This window comes from Penicillium paradoxum (genome assembly GCF_028828445.1).
Source record: "Penicillium paradoxum strain IBT 22861 chromosome Unknown utg000005l_segment0_segment0, whole genome shotgun sequence".
Taxonomy (NCBI): domain Eukaryota; kingdom Fungi; phylum Ascomycota; class Eurotiomycetes; order Eurotiales; family Aspergillaceae; genus Penicillium; species Penicillium paradoxum.
In genome coordinates this window covers 503,659-523,845 of record NW_026643183.1, presented here as the reverse complement: position 1 = coordinate 523,845, position 20,187 = coordinate 503,659, and the positions used below count along the sequence as shown (strand labels likewise).

The 20,187-nt window shown below is 48.1% G+C and overlaps 9 protein-coding genes across 9 annotated transcripts; 5 read left to right on the top strand and 4 right to left on the bottom strand.

Annotated features, from left to right (window-relative positions):
• Window positions 1-124: 124 nt before the first annotated feature.
• N7457_005236 (prolyl hydroxylase family protein) lies at window positions 125-1,638 on the top strand (the record flags this gene model as incomplete). The annotated part of the gene is made up of 2 exons (XM_057176281.1): window positions 125-407; window positions 467-1,638. The coding sequence occupies 2 exons, from the start codon at window positions 125-127 to the stop codon at window positions 1,636-1,638; spliced, it is 1,455 nt and encodes a 484-aa protein (XP_057030583.1).
• A 1,033-nt stretch (window positions 1,639-2,671) lies between these two features.
• On the bottom strand, window positions 2,672-4,282 carry N7457_005235 (sugar porter family MFS transporter; the record flags this gene model as incomplete). Its single annotated transcript, XM_057176280.1, has 2 exons — window positions 2,672-4,023; window positions 4,072-4,282. 2 exons carry the CDS (start codon window positions 4,280-4,282, stop codon window positions 2,672-2,674), a joined length of 1,563 nt encoding a protein of 520 aa, XP_057030582.1.
• A 1,221-nt stretch (window positions 4,283-5,503) lies between these two features.
• On the bottom strand, window positions 5,504-6,074 carry N7457_005234 (Nitrite reductase copper-type; the record flags this gene model as incomplete). Its single annotated transcript, XM_057176279.1, has 3 exons — window positions 5,504-5,546; window positions 5,592-5,726; window positions 5,788-6,074. The coding sequence occupies 3 exons, from the start codon at window positions 6,072-6,074 to the stop codon at window positions 5,504-5,506; spliced, it is 465 nt and encodes a 154-aa protein (XP_057030581.1).
• Window positions 6,075-6,183: 109 nt separating this feature from the next.
• Window positions 6,184-6,600, bottom strand: N7457_005233 (uncharacterized protein; the record flags this gene model as incomplete). The annotated part of the gene is made up of 1 exon (XM_057176278.1): window positions 6,184-6,600. One exon carries the CDS (start codon window positions 6,598-6,600, stop codon window positions 6,184-6,186), a length of 417 nt encoding a protein of 138 aa, XP_057030580.1.
• Window positions 6,601-8,321: 1,721 nt separating this feature from the next.
• On the top strand, window positions 8,322-9,780 carry N7457_005232 (uncharacterized protein; the record flags this gene model as incomplete). The annotated part of the gene is made up of 5 exons (XM_057176277.1): window positions 8,322-8,561; window positions 8,608-8,886; window positions 8,937-8,987; window positions 9,035-9,561; window positions 9,618-9,780. 5 exons carry the CDS (start codon window positions 8,322-8,324, stop codon window positions 9,778-9,780), a joined length of 1,260 nt encoding a protein of 419 aa, XP_057030579.1.
• Window positions 9,781-11,146: 1,366 nt separating this feature from the next.
• On the top strand, window positions 11,147-11,949 carry N7457_005231 (F-box protein; the record flags this gene model as incomplete). The annotated part of the gene is made up of 2 exons (XM_057176276.1): window positions 11,147-11,169; window positions 11,232-11,949. 2 exons carry the CDS (start codon window positions 11,147-11,149, stop codon window positions 11,947-11,949), a joined length of 741 nt encoding a protein of 246 aa, XP_057030578.1.
• A 2,620-nt stretch (window positions 11,950-14,569) lies between these two features.
• N7457_005230 (tyrosine--tRNA ligase TYS1) lies at window positions 14,570-15,992 on the top strand (the record flags this gene model as incomplete). The annotated part of the gene is made up of 6 exons (XM_057176275.1): window positions 14,570-14,687; window positions 14,759-15,190; window positions 15,243-15,307; window positions 15,366-15,432; window positions 15,485-15,714; window positions 15,771-15,992. 6 exons carry the CDS (start codon window positions 14,570-14,572, stop codon window positions 15,990-15,992), a joined length of 1,134 nt encoding a protein of 377 aa, XP_057030577.1.
• Window positions 15,993-16,216: 224 nt separating this feature from the next.
• Window positions 16,217-17,778, bottom strand: N7457_005229 (WD40 repeat domain-containing protein; the record flags this gene model as incomplete). The annotated part of the gene is made up of 3 exons (XM_057176274.1): window positions 16,217-16,831; window positions 16,887-17,698; window positions 17,754-17,778. 3 exons carry the CDS (start codon window positions 17,776-17,778, stop codon window positions 16,217-16,219), a joined length of 1,452 nt encoding a protein of 483 aa, XP_057030576.1.
• Window positions 17,779-18,180: 402 nt separating this feature from the next.
• N7457_005228 (tRNA-dihydrouridine synthase family protein) lies at window positions 18,181-19,854 on the top strand (the record flags this gene model as incomplete). Its single annotated transcript, XM_057176273.1, has 2 exons — window positions 18,181-18,330; window positions 18,391-19,854. 2 exons carry the CDS (start codon window positions 18,181-18,183, stop codon window positions 19,852-19,854), a joined length of 1,614 nt encoding a protein of 537 aa, XP_057030575.1.
• Between the last annotated feature and the right edge of the window lie 333 nt (window positions 19,855-20,187).

Sequence of the window (20,187 nt, the reverse complement as noted above, 5' to 3'; positions counted from 1 at the left end):
GAGCTCGAGTCCGGCACCTGCAGTGGCAATGATTACATAAGGGCAAAATTTCCCCGGAGTCCACCTGGGCTTTCAAACCAAAGAGCCAAACCATTATCGAATCACATCTACATCTTATATAGACATGGCCAAGTCCAAGGCCGCTAAGCGCAAGCGTGCTGCGCAAGCCGATCTTCCACAGAAGCTCCCCAAACCAGCCTCGATCATAACACCGCCTCCTGATGGCGAAACTCTAGAGCCCACACATCTCAATGCGGTCGTCTCAGACGAGGATCTTGATATCACTATCGAAACGCTCACGGCACTTGCAGAATACCCCGGCCTAACTAAATCAAAGGCATGCAAGGACCTCCGAGTTGCAATCTATGAGTTCCGTCAGACATGTACCACGGGAGTCAACACTGCCGGTATGCTACTGCGTTATTCTTGCTCGAAAAAAAACCACCCAAGGCTAACTATCCAATAGAGGGCGCAAACTTGACCGCGCGGATAACGGGTGCGTTGGTGGATGAAAAATATATTGAAGCCAGGATCTTGCTTGCCGAGATGAGGATCAGAGGGGAGCAACCCAAGATCGGAGCCTTGTGTCGCTGGGTGCGAGATCTGGACGTTGTCAGTGGCCTCTCGACGCAACCTAAAGCCCACGATCATGTCCCCGTTGAGCGCACTTCGAAGGAATTGGAAATCTTAGGCGTCCTCGATGCCATTCTGCGCGTCAGCACACCGATTGATACTCATACGCACGCTGTCGACGCAAACACTCCTATCGCTTTCCAATCCATCTGGGACCTCCGTCCCTCCACAGAATCACTCCCGATCTACGCTTCAGTCCTCGACAATTCTATCCTAAACCTGGCACCCAAGGATCCATCCGCCCTCCGCATAATCGAACAAACCCCCGGCCCACTCCGCAAACCTCCGAATCATCACCCCGCTATCCTATACACCACTGCACCAAACGCCGTCCCACTCGCCCCCATCGGTCCCTCCATCACATACCACCCTCACCCCGCTGTGCCTGGTCTTGGCCTTGCCCTCAATGTTCTATCCGCCGATGAGTGCCAGGCAATCATCGCTGCCGGTGAATCTGTCAATTTCTTGCCCGATGCACCCCTCCGTGAAGATGGGGATGTGAGCATCCTTGCCCACAACTTCTACTGGATCATCGATACCACATTCCACGATATGCTCTGGGCACGAATATCCCCCTTCGTACCACCCTCGATCAATGGTCGTCTGGTCCGAGGCATCAATCGTCGCTTCCGCGTATACAGGTACGTTCCGGGCGCGGAATATCGTTGCCACATTGACGGTGCATGGCCACCATCCGGCATCCTCCCCGATGACACGTACGTGTACGACTCGTCTCCGGAAGACAAAAAGCAGAGCTCCATGTACACCTTCCTGCTTTATCTCAACGATGAGTTTGAAGGTGGAGAGACGACGTTCTTCCTCCCAGCTGCCCGGGAAGGAACACTCAATGGATACCCCGTTCGACCTGTGATGGGAGCTGTTGCTATATTCCCGCACGGAGAGTCGAATGGGGCCTTGTTACATGAAGGGACGGGGGTGAGGAAGGGCGCGAAATATATCATTCGGACTGATGTAGAGTATGATGTGAAACCTTCCGAAGAGTAATGAGAAGATGACTATCTAGATTTTGATATTTTAACATGAAAGCGGTCTTTACATAGGGTTGTGCCAGCAGTGTTCGATGATTAGAAAACCAAAGCGCCCACCTATGCGTGTACGTAGTGTTCAATGCTTTGGTATAAACCAGTTTATACAACATCAGAATCCAGACAATTTCCCAGGCGAACATGTAGGATTAAGGGGGGAGAGAGGCTCAATCTAGCAATAGCGCTACTGACGCCCTTTCTACCTGTGCCTAGGTAGGTAGCTATGTGTGGATACCTACATGAGATAGTAACTCCAGTATTCGCAAAATAGGTACATGCGATCAATACAATATGTGAGATGCTTGAAAAGAGCTTCCACGGGAGCATTAAATCTACATACCAAGCACATGGGTATGTAGCGTCTGCCCCAGACAGTCCACAACAAATTACAAATTTGCACTTCGTGAGTTCTTGTTTCAGCCATTGCTCTTAAGCTAATGCTTGATTAGTGGGTGATATTTACCAAGGTATACCTATTATATTATACACTTTGTTTCCCACAAGTATGGGTGGTCTTAAGGTGCATGTGTAGGTATAATCAAGCTACTTCAGGTGGAACAGGCCGCACTTCAGGCATATAAAATGTCGGGAGGACCATTCCTCTTCTAAATCGCCAGTGCTTTACCTAGATATCATATAATGTTATATGATTTCATGGATAGCAAAAATATATACGCCGTTTACGTAGAGCTAAATAAACCATGAAAGATGAGTTCCAAGACAGAACAAGATAAACCAATTCATTATATTTTTCATTATATTTAAAAATTAAAGACTCTAGTAGGGTAGAGCAAAAAAAATTATTTTGGTAAGTCTATAAAAGAGGTAGGGCTTTTGAAGCATCCAGTGATGAAACCCAAAAGCAACATTTGAAGCTAGTGGATATTTATGTTGTACAATAAAATCATGTTCGCAATTTTGGTTGGGACTCGCTTGATCGCAAGAATCCGGTCCCTTGGATCTCAAAGATCATCCAAGGAGGCAAAGGTCAATTATACCTTGACTTCTTGGACAACTTCTTCATCAGAGCCAGTATTGCTACCGCCATAGGAGCCCGAGTGATTCGCACCGCGCCTTTGCATGGCTCGAGCCACACGAGGGGGATCGAAGATGGTCTTCGATTGCGCGAAAATCTCGTCGATTTCCTCCAAGGACCGACCTTTGGTCTCGGGGAAGAAGAAATACACACTGGGCACGATGACGGCGTTGATGACGGCGAAAACAATATAGTAACGGTTTCCAATGCTTGCGAAGCCGACAGGCGTCACCTGCGCAATCAAAAAGGTGAAACTCCAGACAGTGGCGGTGGAGATTGCGTTCACTGCAGCGCGGACCTCGAGAGGGGCCATTTCCGCGGCGTAGAGGAATGTCAAACCAGAGAAGCCGACAGTGAAGATAAATTGGAAGAAGTATAGGAAGATAACAGCCATGACAAGAGCACCTGTGTTGTCGGCTGCGGCAGGGGAGGTCGTGCCAGCAAGACCTGCCATACAGATCGTCATGGCTCCAGCACTCCACAGCATCAGAGGCCGGCGACCGAGACGGTCGATGGTGTAATATGCGAGGTAGCCACCAAGACATTGCATGAGAGTCATCGCAGCGGAGAGAATGCGAGATTTCACAGGGGTCATTCCAAGGTACTCCTCGAAGATGACCGTTGCGTAGTAGGTGATCAGATTCACACCGCACATCTGCTGGAACATCTGGCCCGTAGCAGCCAGGTATGCGCGGTGAAAGATTCGCTTTTTGCCGTTTTTGAACAATCTCGTCCACGAGCCCGAGGTACCGGAAAGCGAATTCTGGATGCTCTCGACACTTTCATTGACGGTGTCCGAATTCTCGTCGGTATCGAGTAACACCGCGAGCACTTTGCGTCCTTCTTCCACCTGGCCGGTCTTGATGAGCCAGCGAGGAGATTCGGGCAGCACAGTAATGAAAATAAGCGCAGTGGCGGACATGAGGATTTGGAAGGCAAGAGGGAATCGCCATGAGACGGAGTTATCCTTGACGAAGAAGAAACCCAACTCGATCCAGAGGGCTACAGTGACACCCGCGCCAAGGAAGATACCATCCGTGACGACGCTGGATCCTCGCTTATCTGGGGGTGAGATCTCAGACTGCCAGACGGGGACAGTCGCGATACATCCACCAATACCCAAGCCGAGCACCAATCGCGCGACAATGAACTGGGCGAATTGGAACGATGTGGCCATGAGAATAGCACCGATAATCGCAATGAGGTTGGTAATAAAAATAACCTTGCGTCGGCCCCAGAGATCACCGAGGTAAATGCATGACAGGGAACCGAAGATACCACCGACACTATAGAGGGCAATGACAGTGCCTGTTCCTGATCAGTCAAAGCCCAACGATCTGAGAATGATTGACGGACCTTGAATTTGAGAATTGTCGCTGTTCTCAGCGCCGGTGGTATGGATTGTATCGATTCTGGGGAACTGATTGTTGAAAGTCTCGAGGGTCAACAGGCCGCCGGCGACACTCATGTTGTATCCATAGCAAGCAAATGTTGGACACACGACCAGCCAGACTGCGGCGCGAAGAAGGGCATTGCCCCGAAGACCAAAATACGGCTGCAAACCCATGATGATACTATCTTGAGGATACTACCATGTAAAAATCCAAAAGAAGTCCAAAGGTGAAACTATTTTCGAGGCAAAGAACCAGCCGGTGGAGGCGGTGGCAGAGAATTTTTTTTTTTTTTTTTTTTGACTGATGGAATCATGTAACTTCCCCGATGATAACGCGGGTGAGGGTCTCTATGTGGGCCCTCGACCTCCGATGTCCGACGTCTGACCATATTGACTGACCTCGGGAGTCTATTGATCCTGCCTACTAGGATACCGAGGTAGCTCCATCTATACAAACAGGATGAAACACCTAAGGTTGCAAGATCTCGAAACAATGCAACGTGTGAACACCGGGGCATTCGCTTCTGGGGCAAACATGTGGATAGTCTCCTCGTGTGGGGGAGCAGAGTTTTTCGCCGCTTTTGCCCCCCGGAAGAACTATCTCCCGATCTCCGTTGGACCGGGCCATGGGTACATGTATACAGAATGTACAGTAGCAGATACTATAGGGTATCCAAGGGCCTAGGTACAGGTATCAGTGTCTCCAGACCCGATCAACAGAGCCCTCTATCGTTCTCGTAGACGAGGACGTCCAGAGAGCTTGGCATGTACCCCAGAAAGTGAAGGTTCGATCTAAGCCGATACTGGGTAAGCGCTCGTTCCGGGCTTCCCCACATTCGGGCCGCTTATGATTTGCATGTCTCACCCGGGCCTCCCCTGGGCGCTTATACAACATAGAGTTTCGGGCGCCTGGGCAGCTGGGATATCATGTGGTGCACCTATTCAAGCAAAAACAAAGTACCTAGTTTCTAAACGGAGAACCTAATTTTCACCCTAGCCGACACTTGCTGGTTCATCAACAGTAAGATGGACTAAGTGTAATATATAGACCACCTCATCCAAGGCTCAGGGCAGTGCATAAATGCAAAGCATCTGCCAGGTACCTACTCCATACTCTGCGCTCCGTACTCCGGGACTCAATGACAAAGGTCTAAGTTATCGATAATGCGGTTCCCCATACAAATTCATCCTGTAGATCCGTCCTCGCGGCCTCGTGGACTCCTCGAGGACAGTCACGACGATTCTCCTGGTATGAGTAACATTATGTAACAGTAACTTATATCATGCGAGTAATGAAGCTGGCCATCAACGGCCCATCACAAGAAGCACTTTCCTCGACCATACACGGGTACGAATAGCAACCGTGGGTTCAAAAACACACATGCAGTTTCGCCATCAAGGATGTAATTTACAGCCGATGCAAGCAGGCGGCTCCTCACTATGGTATATGTCATCTCGCGATTCCCCGGTTACATTCAAATACCCCACAGCATCCTTTTCGAGGCGAGATATGGCATGGTCCACGAGCGTGTATGTCCCCGGAAACAGCATTGTCATATCGACCACTGGGAAACCGCCTGGGGGGACACTAACAGTCTGCACAAACTGTCCAGGAGGACTAAGAACATCGCCATCACGGTAGACCTTTGCAAAGTTGCTCCCAATAATATGAAACGAACTTGTAAGGTTTGGCCTCGCGTTTCCGAAAAAATATTCGAACGCTCTCACCCACGGAAGCTTTAAGCGGCTGGTCTCTCGTCAGCGCGGCCTCGCGTTCGTTGAAGACAACGACAGTTGGTTCCTCTCGCAGAGCATTTGGATACGAGAACTCTACCGTGGATGAGGGGTTCCCATCATCCTCAATTTCCGGAGGTTCATGATAGAATTCGCTCTGCATCACATAGTACTCCCGATCTACGGGAGTGAGATCACTTTCGGCGGGCTCCACATACATGAGTCCATACATCCATTAGCAATATGTACTGGCACAGGTGCCGCGGCACAATGGTATAAATAAAGGCCCGGACGCTGAAGGCGGAATCTCACTGTCTCAGTCTGACCTTCTTCTGCTGTTGTCAGCGCAGAACCTCCTCCCGGGCCCAGGAATGAATGGCAGTCAATATTGTGCGAATTGTCTCGTCGCGGTTCGTCAATGACAGCTCCACAACATCCCTGACGCGAGCTCGGATGAACGGACCTGGGACAATGCCATTGAAATTCCATTGTTCGTATTTGTACTGACTTGTCAGTTGTCTTGTCTTGGTCCCAGTTGTCAACGGCACTCGCAAGAGAACAGGGTAATTGCGAGCTCTAGGTGGAGGTACATTCGGTGCTCCTGTCAAGACAGCCTCCTCTATTGGGAGGTCAACACCGGTATTCGATCCTCCATTGGGGTCGCTGCAAGATCTCGAATGTAACTGCGCTGATTCATTCGCCTGAGGCACCAGCGTTGGGTCTGGCCCTCTTACTTCCTCACTCTTGGCTGTGTCCATCCGCATTGAACCCTGACGTCGAAAGTATATGACCATACCGAAGGCAACTGAGGCATATAGAGCAAGGAAGGATCTCCATCGAACGTTAGCTGGAGAGACATTTGCCCGAATTCTGGGTTCGCTAGTCGAGATAGCTGCGCTGCCTGTTTCTAGTTTGCAAAAGTGGTGACGACGATGGTGCAAGGAAAGACGGAGAGAAAGATCTTTTGATTTTTCTAGTGGGAAACCGTCTGCCTCCTATCACCAGTTTTGAGGAGTTCAATATCATACGCGAATAGTTCATCCTGATTCGCAAGATTCGTTGCCGAAGCGCGAAAACTACTTATTTCTCTTATGCGTGAAACGTAAGAGGATCCTCGCGAGAATAATCCAACTCAGGAACAATATTGTTAAACTACCTTGCCTTAAAAGGTGTATGATCTAGGTATAACTGGGGGTCCTTTGGTAAGAAGCTGAATATCTAGGTAATCCAACGCGTCATCATTACAGAGGTCTAACACGCGACCGAAAAAACCCGGGGATGATTCATTGGTTAGAGGTTAGATATAAACTTACATGTCTATCTAAGAGCCTACTTGAGTTAGCTAGGTGCCATGTCTATGATCACAAAGTTCAGAGTTGAGAGTAGGTCCCGGGCCAGACGCGGGTCACACCATCCAAGGGATCCTATATTTTGAAATAGATACCTATATCGGGGGGCTACGCGGCATGACTTAGATCTCGTACAGTCAATCTATGCCTTCGCTTCCCATACGCTATGTTGGGAGATCAGATGACCATGACTCCCAGTCTCTCCAGCACAGCATCTTTCCTTCTTCTTTCCCCCTGCATCCATCATCTGGCAGGAGTCAACCAACACCATACTGTGTTGCTATCTTCTCTCTTTCTTCCTGGACGCTTTCAAATGAGACCTTTGCCATTCTCTCGTAATGTTCGTCGTTGGGATGTATACATCGATAAGGTCATGCATGTATGGTCTATCTGTATCTTGCACGAGCATGTTCACCAGAAGAATCCAATTATTCTCAGCATCCTTCTTCTCTGCGATGGCACAGAACTGACCATTGATAGGCCCGTTTCACGGCTGAATCAGCCCCCTTTTTTGCGATGAGGAGTAGAGTGGAAATACGTACACTTGAGTGGGGAAAGCTAGCCCAAGACAATCGAGCATGTCATCAACACGCTCGCTTCTGCAATTTTCAACAACTAAAGACAGTCGTTAGAACCAGCGTTGGTCTGCCCGGCTACGCCATATTCCGGTGATACCCCCAACAATTATCATGCGAAACGGGTCTTAACGATTTATTCACATTTTGCAATCGACTCGAAGGTTGAAGGCCTTGAAAAGAGAATATGAGCCTTCAAGTTCCCTGCTTTGAAGCATGACTCGCTCCAAAGGCGGAGAATGGCCCTAGTGTCCTTTTATCACGTTTCAGGTGGCTTACAGACTACGGTAGCGCGTTTTGAATAGAGGACCGGGCGACGGCCCCAAAAACCAAGAGGGGTCAGATACTCCCGGGGCTTGCTCCCGTTGTTCCGCAAGAACCATGCCATACCTGTATAAGCGAGCAGCTGAGGATTTGGTTTAGTTTCCGGCCAAAGTACGGAGTATTCCGTGCCCATCCGCAAGCTCCGTCCCTTAAGAAGTGGTGGTTCCCTTTCAGTGAAAGTGCCATTCGCAAAATCAATTTCAACACACCCATACCTCACCATTACCCTCAATGGACCGTGCAAGCCTCAACAGCCGCGCTACTGAGATTGCTGATGTTGTTCGCAGCCTAGCAGGCGATCTTTCTTCTCAGGGAATTCCCGAGCCTTCTTTTGAGCATGGATTGCCCGCTGTGCTGCAGACCGATGCGCCGGATTCAAATGTCCTGGCCGCACGCATGAAGCTCCTGGGCTTACTAGATGAGCTACGTGATCTCTTAACCGACCCAGCACTCTTGGGTAGTCCTGAATTGGTGAGTCCAAAGACATTCCACTTTTCAACCAGACTAACCTCTTTAGCGTAACCCTTCCTTGAGTATATTGGCTTTGATTCGCCTGAAGGTCTTTGAGAACTTTCCGAGTGAGGGAGCAACCATCAAGGATCTAGCACACCGCGTTAATCGCAGTGAAAATATTGTTCGCCGATTGGTGTCTCATGCCGCCACCTATCATGTCTTCTTCCAAGACAAGCCTGACTTTTTCATCCACACAGCTGGCTCTCGTATTCTGACAGAAAATGAGGGTATGCGTTCTTGGATGCTTGTCGGACTTGGCGAGACCATGCCTGGTGCCCTTAAGGTATGCCACAAGTATACCAAGCTTCTGTTGATACCAAGCTGATATCCCAGATTGCCGAAGCTGTATCGGAAAACAATGACTCTGAAGAGCCACAACATAGCGTAATAATTCCAGTAACTCTTTCATGCAAGTTCGCTAATAGCAGCAGGGATGGAGTATACAAAATGGCACTGACCTCCCAGTCTTCCAAGCCCTTGCCAACATGCCCGAACGTGCAAAGACCTTTGCTACAGCCATGAGTTGGCTCGCTCAGCTACCTGGCTACTCCACGCAGTACCTAGTAGATCACTTTCCGTTCGGATCTGGAGATATCACGGTCGTCGATGTAGGCGGTGGCATCGGCCACATCGCCCGTGCACTCGCGGATCACTGCCCTACAGTTCAGTGCATTGTACAAGATCGCCCCGAGGTTATCTCTCAGGCGGCACAAGCTTTGCCGGTTCACCTCCAGGATCGTATTCGCTTCCAAACTCATGACTTTTTCCAAAGCCAACCGGTACACGGCGCTGATGTTTATTTATTGCGTCATGTACTGCATGACTGGTCCAATAAATATGCGCGGAAAATTTTGCAGGCTTTGATACCGGCCCTGAAGCCCGGGGCCAAGGTAATACTGAATGATCGCATCATTCCCGGCTATGGAGAATCACATTACTTGAAAGAGCGCGAGGCACGGTACGAACCTTATATTGATTGGCATTATGGGACTATGTGCTAATAGAAAGAACCAGGGATTACGATATGTACATGCTTGCTTTGCAGAATGCTCAAGAGCGCACACTAGATGATTGGAAATCTCTTTTTAGAGATGTAGACTTGCGATTTAACATTGTGAGAATATACCAGCCATCCAAGTCATATCTCTCCATTGTGGAAGTGACCTGGGAGGGCTGATATGCGAAGAAGCAAGAGGGCAGTGTCGTTAGAAAATCTAGCGAGTAAATTCTCAGAGATTAACTAAATAGGATGAACTCATAAAAATCAGATCTCTTGTCACCTTATGAGATGACAATAGTCTGGATATAGTTTCTCTTCGTGTTATAGCCAATACTCAACCAGCCCCTAACAGGTGACAGGACCTCAAACTCGTTGAGGCAGGCCCCCTGGCGAGGAATGTCACAGCAGCTGAGAATAATCTCATAAAAATCACCTACTCACAAATCCACATATATTTTTTCGATATGAGACCCGGTTGATTCTTTGACAATCTTTTCGCTGAAGTCAAAGTTTGATCTACCAGACCCCGATGCATGACCATCCCAAGGCTCCGACGCAATAATCACTCATTATTGTATTTTAGATCGTAACCACTAATTGAAGCTATTCCTACCATAGAATTCTTGAGAAGTCAAGAACCTTGGAAGATATCTGTACAAACGACTTCTGAAGAGTCCTTTCAGCACACAACCACAAAGACCACTAGAAAGATTACGAAAACGCCATCGCGACGCCCTAAGCGCGGCAGACTATCTAAAAAGCTTTATTTGACCAACCAGCTTTCCAAGGTTGGGCCTCGATGTCTTGGCTGGGCATTTATTAAGATCTCTGCTATGGTAATTCAGGTATTCTAGTTTGCTGCCAGCTTGAGACGAAGCACTCCCAGCCAGCAGATTCGAATTTGATTGAAACCGACACCTGAGCGCTGCCCACATTTGCAGCACTTGTATAGCTATTACCCTTGATTTTGGTCTACAATCGGCCTCAAGCCAGAACATAATATGTCGAGATATCTCCTGATGCCTGACCTTTCAGGCAGAGACTGGTTTGACAGACTCACTTTTCAGTTGCTAGTTTGTTGGTTTGTTAGTTTTCATGGACTATATAGTCTCTAGCCTTTGCTAGCTTCTGAGAAGCGAAGCTTCCTTCTTCTTCCTCCCTCTCTCTCGGTACCCTCATCAGGTTATGAAGTTTTTTTTCCCCTTAAGCTATCATCATATGAACATCTTGATCATCCTTTCCAGCATGCGAAAGCTCTTACAGACTTTTACATGCACTTTTATAGGTGTTATTTGACGTTATAATGGACAGAACACCAAGAAATATAAAAGCACATTGATCAAACCTCTGAGCAATTAAAAAGTTCCTGGACCAATTGCGGCTATGGCATGTCTTTGAAATGACTCAAAATGTCACCGTGGGGCCCAGGGGTTGGGGGCCAGAAGAGGCCGCAACAACCTGCACTTGATTACAGCTTCTGTCCCCTGTCCCTGACCACTAGTACCTAGGTACCTCTGACCTTTGACATCCTCACGACTCAAATATGGCTGGCAGTTCCATGATATGGTCAGTTCTGCCTAATAGATAACCTAATTCCAATTACCGAAACCCCACTAACATCTATGAAGCCCCGCGCCTTCGTTACCCAGCGATTGCTGGCTCGAAATTTTGGAGTGCCTCTCCCCAGAAGATCATTGGTCGCTTCTTTTCGTTTCTCAGAGCATGAGCCGCTTTGCCGAGCCCTTGCTCTTTAAAAGGATCGCCTGGGAATGGGATCCAATCCCTTTCAGAAGAATCCTTCTATTGTTTCGCACTATACTATGGAAGCCAGAGCGTGCATATGATATTCGGCATTTTAGTCTTGTGACACAAAAGAGTTTCGATTCATCGATTGAGTCATGGACGCCTCCAAGCTGCGTGACAGATTGCAAAGCGGAGATCGCGCATTTTCAGGATGTGTTGGCGCACGCCCAGGATGTCGTGAAGACCACCGAGTTCCCAGATGCTAATACTTGGGCCTATGCTCTCGAGAATGGAAACCCTTATGCCATTGTGTCCATTTTTCTCTCCAAACTTCACAATCTTCAATCACTGTCTCTTGATTATTCATTTGTGTGGCAATCTGGGTTTCCCGGACTGATGCTACGCCATGCGCTCTCTTCGCCTTCAAAGCAATTTTCACGCTTTGATTTACTCACGAATGTGGATTACGGAGCGAATATTCGCCACGACGAAATGAACTTCGATGAACCTTTGATTTGGGAAGAACCCGGTTATCCTGAGTGCAACCCCGAGCAATTCTCTGCTTGGTTCTACCTGCCGGCTCTCCGGTCTCTTAAAATATAGCTTCGTACTAAACAGGGCATAAAACTGCCTGATAGACGGCCCAATCTTTCTCGCCTTGAACGTCTTATCCTTGCACGAGCAACCATTCAAGAGGCTCAGGTTCCCAATATCCTTTCTCTTGCTCCTTCCTTGAAGACCCTCCACCTGGGACTGGCATACAGATGGGGCAAGGAGACAGCTCTAAAGGATGGACCAGCAATAATTGAAGGCCTGAAGTATGCCAAAGAATCCCTCAGGAGTCTCTCTTTTGGTATAGAATATTATCCGCAAGGCAAGTGGGATTTTTACCTTAAACGAGAAGAGCACGGGCTCAGTACCTCATTCTTTGGTTTACTGAAGGATTTTCCAAATCTTCGTTCTGTTGAAGTACCAGTAAATATACTCGCAGGATGGTCGATGGAGCCCTCGAGTGATCTAGTATCGGGGTTACCCGAAGGCGTCGAGCAATTATGTCTCAGGTCAGATTATGCCCCGGTTGATTATGACTCCTGGCACGCCGGAGAAATCACACAGCTAGTCACGTATAACGCGCGAAAGCTAAAAGCACACATGCCTCGTCTGGAGCGAGTGTGGATACGAAGATGGGAACCTTTTTTTGAAGATACTGAAACGGTACCGCTAGCAAAAGCTGCGCGGGCTGCCTGTGACCAGGAAGGGATTCACTTCCAGATTGTTTCTGACGAGCTTTCTAATGGACTCTGGACCGAAAATCGTATATCTCCCGATCGAAAGTTTCTATAGAAGTTTGCAACGCTACGCTTAGACTTTCCTCATGCCAATCGATACCAGAACCCTTCATTTATATTCTGGCTATGCAGACTTACCTCGAATTCAAATATAGTGAGTTTCCGAGTGCTATTGAATCTTTTAACTCTACTTATCTCTCCTGATCGCTACTCATAGCATTTGATCCACATGCAAATTGATCTGGATATAATAACTGGTGACACTAATCAGTCTCCCAAATTTCTGCTTCGCTCTTATCATTGATCATGATACATCTATTATTCCTCATTATCTTCATCTTCATCCGATGACTTCTTTTTTACAGGAAACAACAGTTGAAACCCACCTCCGCGGGCTTATCGTCATCATATGGCTGTGGAACCTGGCCTTGTGTAATGACATGGATGTTTTTCCCGAAGTATTTCTTCAACACCTGAGTATATCGATAGCGATCATATTCCGTGCAAGGTGGTATGATAAAGCCCGTCTGGTATTCTTGCTTTTAAATTCTTCCTGTGATCGCCACGATGGTGCTAGTCGCATTCGTAATTTCTGGCGTGTCTCCCTGCTCGGCAAATATTATCATTGGTGCATTCTGTTTGCCCCAACTAACATCGTTTTTGTGTCGATGATTCTAGCCCTCGTCATTCCAGTCGGCTCTGCAACTTTCGAGTTCTGTCCTAAATCTCACGGGAAGATACTAGGTTGTAACGGCAATTTGGTTGATCTCGGGTGGACTGCTTAGCTGCGCAGACAATATTCTTCGAACCCTTGGCAGACGAATCAAGATAGGTCTTCCATTCTTTCCCGGGTTCAGCTTCGTATACCATTGCCACCTGACTCCTGGAGTCATTTTTTCGCCGAGGCCGGGTAATTATTTCTTAACTTCATGGGTTCTGCCATAGAATAGAAGGCATTATGAGCTATTTGAATAAGCTGTCCATTGAACCTTCTTATTGAGCACTGTACTCCGTAGTATACCGGGTTCTGCCCGTACGTAGTTTAGTCTAGCACGCAGCTTCGCCCAGCGCATAGCTTTATCCAGTACGCAGTTTGATCTAGTGCACAGCTCTATCCTTTATACACCGATTTATCAAGTATATAATTCGATCAATTATACCAACTAATCTAGTACACTTTACCCGAGTGCTCATTTTGATTCAGTGCCTTTAATATTACGTCATAGTTCGAGTCATGTAAGACTATACAAAGTCCCGGGTCCACTAAACACGGCAGATGACTAATTTTTCTGCCAGTTCAAAAAAGCCAATTGCCATGGCGGCTCATTCAGTCCTCCATGACTTCCGTATGGCCCTGGTATGTATGTGAGATAAAGATACTTGGGGTATGTTCTTAATAAAAACAATGAAAATGATTGGCCGAATGTTTGCCGCCGAAAAGAAATGTGAGGTAAAACTCTATCCCCTCAGTATATCAGTCAGTCCTATAGAAGGAGGGATAGAGTTATATTTGGAAAGGAGAAAGAGCTCCTGGTTTAGGTATGCTACTATCTATGGGTGTCGATATCTGAGGCACTAACCACTGTCTCAATAGCTGCAGATCTCAAGGCTGCTGCAGTCAGTCGGCAGAAGTATGTAGATAGTAATACCCCTCCTTATTCTGCTGGACAAATCCTCACCAATCAAACACAAGGCTAGTCACAGCGGGCGGTAAGTAGCACATCTAGTAGGCGGTATGACTAGTTAGGAAGGCGGTAGCATGAAGGGTGCTCAAGCTTTAGCCACATAATTAATATAGTCACGTGATGGTGACTCACCCTCGCCTGACCGCCTACCCATGTTGTAAGTAGGTGCAGATTTTATTGCGGGGTGATTGAGAGTTTTCTTTTGAATCAATCCCCTCAAACGTTGCCCCTTCTTCAATCAATCTAACAATGGCGTTATCCGCGGAGTCAAGATTCGATCTCATTCGCGCCAATCTCGGCGAGATTCTCAATCCGGAGCTGATCGAGAATATCCTTGCTGAGGGGCGTAATCCCCGTGTGTACTGGGGTAATGACTTCTTTCCTACCTTCTAGCATCTAATATAGCGAACTGACGTGGATTTTTTAATCCTTTCTTAGGCACTGCTACCACTGGCAGACCCCATTCCGGATATTTTGTCGCCGCACTCAAGATCGCCCAGCTACTAGCGGCAGAATGTGAGGTAGTAATTCTCCTTGCTGACGTGCACGCGTTCCTGGATTCAATGAAGGCGCCCCTCGAACTGGTCGAAAACCGTGTCAAATACTACGAGAAGATTATCAGGGGAATTCTGGAGGCTGTGGGCGTGTCGACGGAGAAGCTCGAGTTCGTACTCGGAAGTTCCTACCAGCGGAGTTCCGAGTATGTTATGGACGTCTACCGGCTTGCTGCCATGACCTCTGAGCATGATTGCAGGAAGGCCGGTGCAGAGATTGTGAAACAATCTACTAATGCCCCAATGAGCGGCCTTCTCTACCCGATCCTTCAAGTCCTCGATGAGGAGTACCTTAAGGTCGATGCTGAATTAGGCGGTATGTCCAACTCTACTTATATATCCATACTATTTCTAACAAAGGGAAATAGGTCTTGATCAGAGAAAGCTTTTTACAGCGGCCACAGAATGGCTACCTAAACTCGGATACCGCAAGGTAGGGGATATATCTATGTCAAGGTCACCGAATATTGCTAATGATTTCAAACTCTTAGCGTGCCCATCTTATCACTCCAATGGTTGCAGGCCTAAGCGGTGGCAAAATGAGCTCTAGTATCGAAGGTATATGAAAATCTCGCCTTTTCTTGAAGATTCCACGCTAACTCCTAGCTAGATAGCAAGATCGACCTCCTCGACCCACCTGAGGCTGTCTCTAAAAAGATCCGTAAATCGGAAGCGGCCCCCCGAGTCGTCGAGAACAATGGCATAATTGCTATGGTGGAATTTGTCTTACTACCCGCAGCTGCTCTCGCTGGCAAAGACTTCCGCGTGGAACGCCGGGATGACGAACCCCTTGTTTACACTGATATCCAACAACTTAAGGATGATTATACCAACGACATTGTATGTTTAGGCTTTTGGTTCACTCCCAAAAACTTACTAACGATCATCTACAACAGTTAACTCCCCAACTTCTGAAGCCTGCAGCAGCAGCAGCTCTGAACAGTCTCATGGCACCCATTCGCAAAGCCTACGAAGAGTCACCCGAATGGCAGGAAATCACCCTCAAGGCTTACCCACCTCCGGTTGTACAAAAGAAGGAAAAGAAGGTCAAGGACAGAGGTTCCCGCTTCCCTGGAGCTAATAAGGAGCAGGGCATCCCAGAGCGCCCCAAGGCTTAAGATATGTATCGACGAAGAGAAAGAAACAGGTATCCCACACATTCATGACTGAGTACATATGTCGCACTATGTATACCCCTAGACCAGTGATCTTCAAAGGCATCTAGCGCAGAGGATGTGGGGAGTAAGTAGACCTATTTTGGTGATAGTTGTCTATATCAAAACTGGGCGAGCTTGTTTCTAGCGCATTGTGGTACAATATACATTATCATTATCACCTAGAACTATCGGCTCAAACTGCCTCCATGGCCCTCGCCGAGTTTACTGCCCACCGTATTCAACACTTCAAACTCAACGGCGCCCTCTTGAGCGGACAAATATCCGATAACATGTGCTTCTGTGGACCCAAACCAAAATGATGAGTCTGAATCTGAACTTGCAGCCCATCGCACGTCATATTTCCCACTCTCACTCCTTTGGACAGGAACGCGGGCAATCAGTGGACGATCATGTGGTGACCACCAACGAATAGCAGGTAATGCATTAGTGATGGTGTTGATCAAGAGTTGTGGCATCGAGGGATGCCAAACAACCTGCCGCACCGGTTGCTCGTGAACCAAAGCTGACATAAGTTTCGGGGTGCCATCTAATGACCAAATCCAAACAACATTCTGCCTTGTAGTGTCAACAGTGGCAAGAAGATGACCGTCCGGGCTGAAGGTCATAGTCAAAACACCTCGTGGAGGTCCTGCCGACTCCGGGCTCATGCTGAATGCCGAGGAGCAAGATGCTTCAGCATATTCAGCGTCCCCTGTGGCACTAGTGTATCTCTCGCGCCAAATATCGTGACATTGCTGGTCTGAGTGGAAGATATGTGAAAGAGTCGTTGCGGAAGAGAACTGCGACGAGCAGGATTAGCAAATGATGGGGGAGACCTTTGGGATGATAACTCACAGTGCGGGTTCGGAGTAAATCAATGTTGCCGTTGACTTTCCCCACTGCCAATATTTCTGAAATTCCTTGGCGAGGAGCAGGGCTCCATTCAATCTGTTTCACTCCTAGGTCGAAGGAATCGTCCACCCCAGATGGTCCGTCATTGGTCCTGTAGAGTTGACCGTCCGCTGTGAATATCAGCACCTTTGTGCCTGCACTAGCAGTATCCCAGACGGCAATCCATTTCCCATCGGGGCTCCATTTCAATCCTTGTGCATCAATTGTTGGAAGCACAGTTCTGTTGATGATGTTATAAGACTTGGGCTCATGTACAGTCAGTAGGTCTGAGGTCTCCGGTTTCAGAAGAATGGCCAGTTCTCTGGTTTCCGGCCGATAGCCAAACCCAAGATGATGGGCCAGTTTCGGTGTTTTAATGACTGAGCTACGGCCAGTTTCTAATGAGTGGATGCTCAACTTCGTGTTCCACGCATGAAAAACAAGTACTTCATTCTCGTCGGCGCCGAAGTCAAAAGCCAATGCTCCTGGTTCAAGGGTTCCGATCTCAGCAACTATTTCAAGCGGAGTGAGCTGCCAGACCGAAATGCGGTTATCGTTGGCAGTCAAAATTCGCCGCCAAGAGGCGCTTTCGTCAAATGACGAACCGATGGAATCTCTGGAGTTGAAATATCTGAGTGATTTAAGTGCACTCTCCTTGGTGCGCGAGATCTGCACTTCTGGGTTCTCTGAAGTTACGTTGGAGTGCACAATCAAAGATTTTCCGCTCACATGGGCAGCGTATAACCCATCCTCGGAGAAGAAGACATTTAATGGACCTATCACATCGTGAGAAATGTTCCATCGCAAGATTATATCCTTAGGTAGACTTACCTCCAGGGCCTAAAGACGCGTTCATTGTTGGTAGTAGAAAGACGATGGTAGTCAGCGATTAAGAAAGAAAAAATGAGTTGTGTTTCCAAAATGTTGACATATAGCCTTTATAGTCTCATTTTCTTATGACAGATTATCTTATTGCATCCAAATATGTTTCGTCTCCAGGATCAATCCCGATCTTCCCAGGCTTCCTGATCGCAGCTTCCTGCGTTCTAATCGCGATAAGATAAGCCGGGATATTATAATTCCGACCGAGATAACTGTACTTTTCGCAAAAGTTGCTTCTCCGTTGCTTTGCGACCAGAGGCAATCATTGACCAATTTCAGGCGTTTCATTTCAGCAGTCAATATAGGTATCTTGAAGCCCTTCAGCCCTTCGCTGGGCCGATTTTCCCGACACCTCCCACGGTCCTACCTCTCAAAAATGGCATCCACAACAACCCCGCCGAAGACCGTCGAGCAGACCTCCGCGGCTGCGCCTCAGACTAAAGAAAAGCTCTTCGGAAGAAAGTTCTATGAGAGCATCGGTAGCCCAAAATATGTCGTTGCCCCAATGGTTGACAGATCCGAGTTTGTAAGTCTTTCGCTCAAGGTACTTACCACCTCTGCAGGTCAATGCTAATGGTTCATCTAGGCGTGGCGCATGCTCACACGCTCCTTCATGCCTCCTAATGACCCGAAACCCTTACTCGCATACTCCCCAATGTTCCATGCACGCATGTTTGGCGAACAAGAGCGCGTGCGCCACCAGCATTTCCAGCCTACACGCAAAGCAATCGGAGGAAGTCAAGATGATTTATTCCTTGATGGAAACCCTGCAATTGATCGGCCACTTTTCGTTCAATTCTGCACAAACAATCCCGATGAGTTCCTCGAAGCCGCCCGCCATGTCGCCCCTCACTGTGATGCTGTGGATCTAAACCTCGGCTGCCCGCAGGGTATCGCAAAAAGGGGACACTATGGAGCTTTCCTTCAAGAAGATTGGGATTTGATCTATAACCTTGTACACCGGCTGCACACCGAACTTTCAATCCCTGTCACCGTTAAATTCCGGATCCAGGAGGACAAGGAACAGACTTTGAAGTACGCCAAAATGATTCTCTCCGCCGGTGCTAGTATCATCACCGTGCATGGCCGCAGACGGGAGCAAAAGGGCCACAACACCGGAGTTGCAGATTGGAGCTACATCCGCTATTTGCGCGACAATCTACCCCCGGACACTGTGATTTTTGCCAATGGAAACATTCTTAACTACGATGACATCGAAACCTGTCTCGAGGCAACAGGTGCCGACGCCGTGATGAGTGCGGAGGGAAACCTATCCGATCCATCCATCTTCAGCAAGCCGCCCCCTGTTGGAACCGAAGGGAGAGAATACTGGCGTGGACGAGATGGAAAGGGCGGTTACCGAGTCGATGCCATCATGCGACGATACCTTGATATTATCTATAAATATATTCTCGACCAACCTGCGCCAGAAAGGAAGCCGCTTTATCTACCGTCTGACCCAGTCGATGAGTTTGCAGAAACAGATGATGCCGAAGAAAACGATCACGAAGACGGCCCCCAGAAGAAGAAACAAAAGCGCAGCAAAGCAGAGAAGAGCAAGAAGTCCAATTCTCCCAGCCTGGGTTTCATGCAAGGCCACCTCTTCCAAGTTCTGCGACCAATGGTCGCAACGCATACCAACGTTCGAGATGCTCTTGCAAAATCGATACCAGGAGACATGGCCGCTTTCGAACACACCCTGACCCTCCTCGAGAAGGCCGTCAAAGGTGGGCTCCAGGAGTACGAAGCTTCCCCCGAGAAGTTTGAGAGCCAACCCGACGAGTCCTTGAAGGGCTCTAAAGCAGTTATCGCGGAATATGGAAGGCCTTGGTGGATCTGTCAGCCCTACGTCCGTCCTTTGCCCGAGGAAGCATTTGAGAGTGGAGCTATGCGTGAGAAGGGCACAAAGCCCCTACCCAAGAATAAGAACGAAGAGACTAAGGAGGCCGAAAACTTGGACACTCTTGCTGCCGAGGTCACTGTTACACCAGGCGAAAGCGCTGCCGTTACTGCTACCAAGCTGACGCCGGATGCTCTTGTGAGTGGGTAGAAATGTGAATATTCATCCTTCGCCCGCCATTCACCAGCGTACATGCATGTGTACAAAACTAGATCCTTCATGGACTTGATTTTTTATAGCGTTGTTAATAAATGTGAAGAAATAATAGAATGTATCGCAAAGCTTGAACGAAAATGCCCACTGAATTTATACTGAACGGCTAATACGCGAGTGATTCTTCGCCCATTGACCTGGTTGTTAGTCAAAAATATCTTATTTCATTGCCCTCAAACACTACTGGCTTCCGCAGTATCCTCGTGGTACCTTTTCCTTCCGAACAACCACAAAGACGTACATAGCCTGTCCCCAGCCCGCTAGGCACAG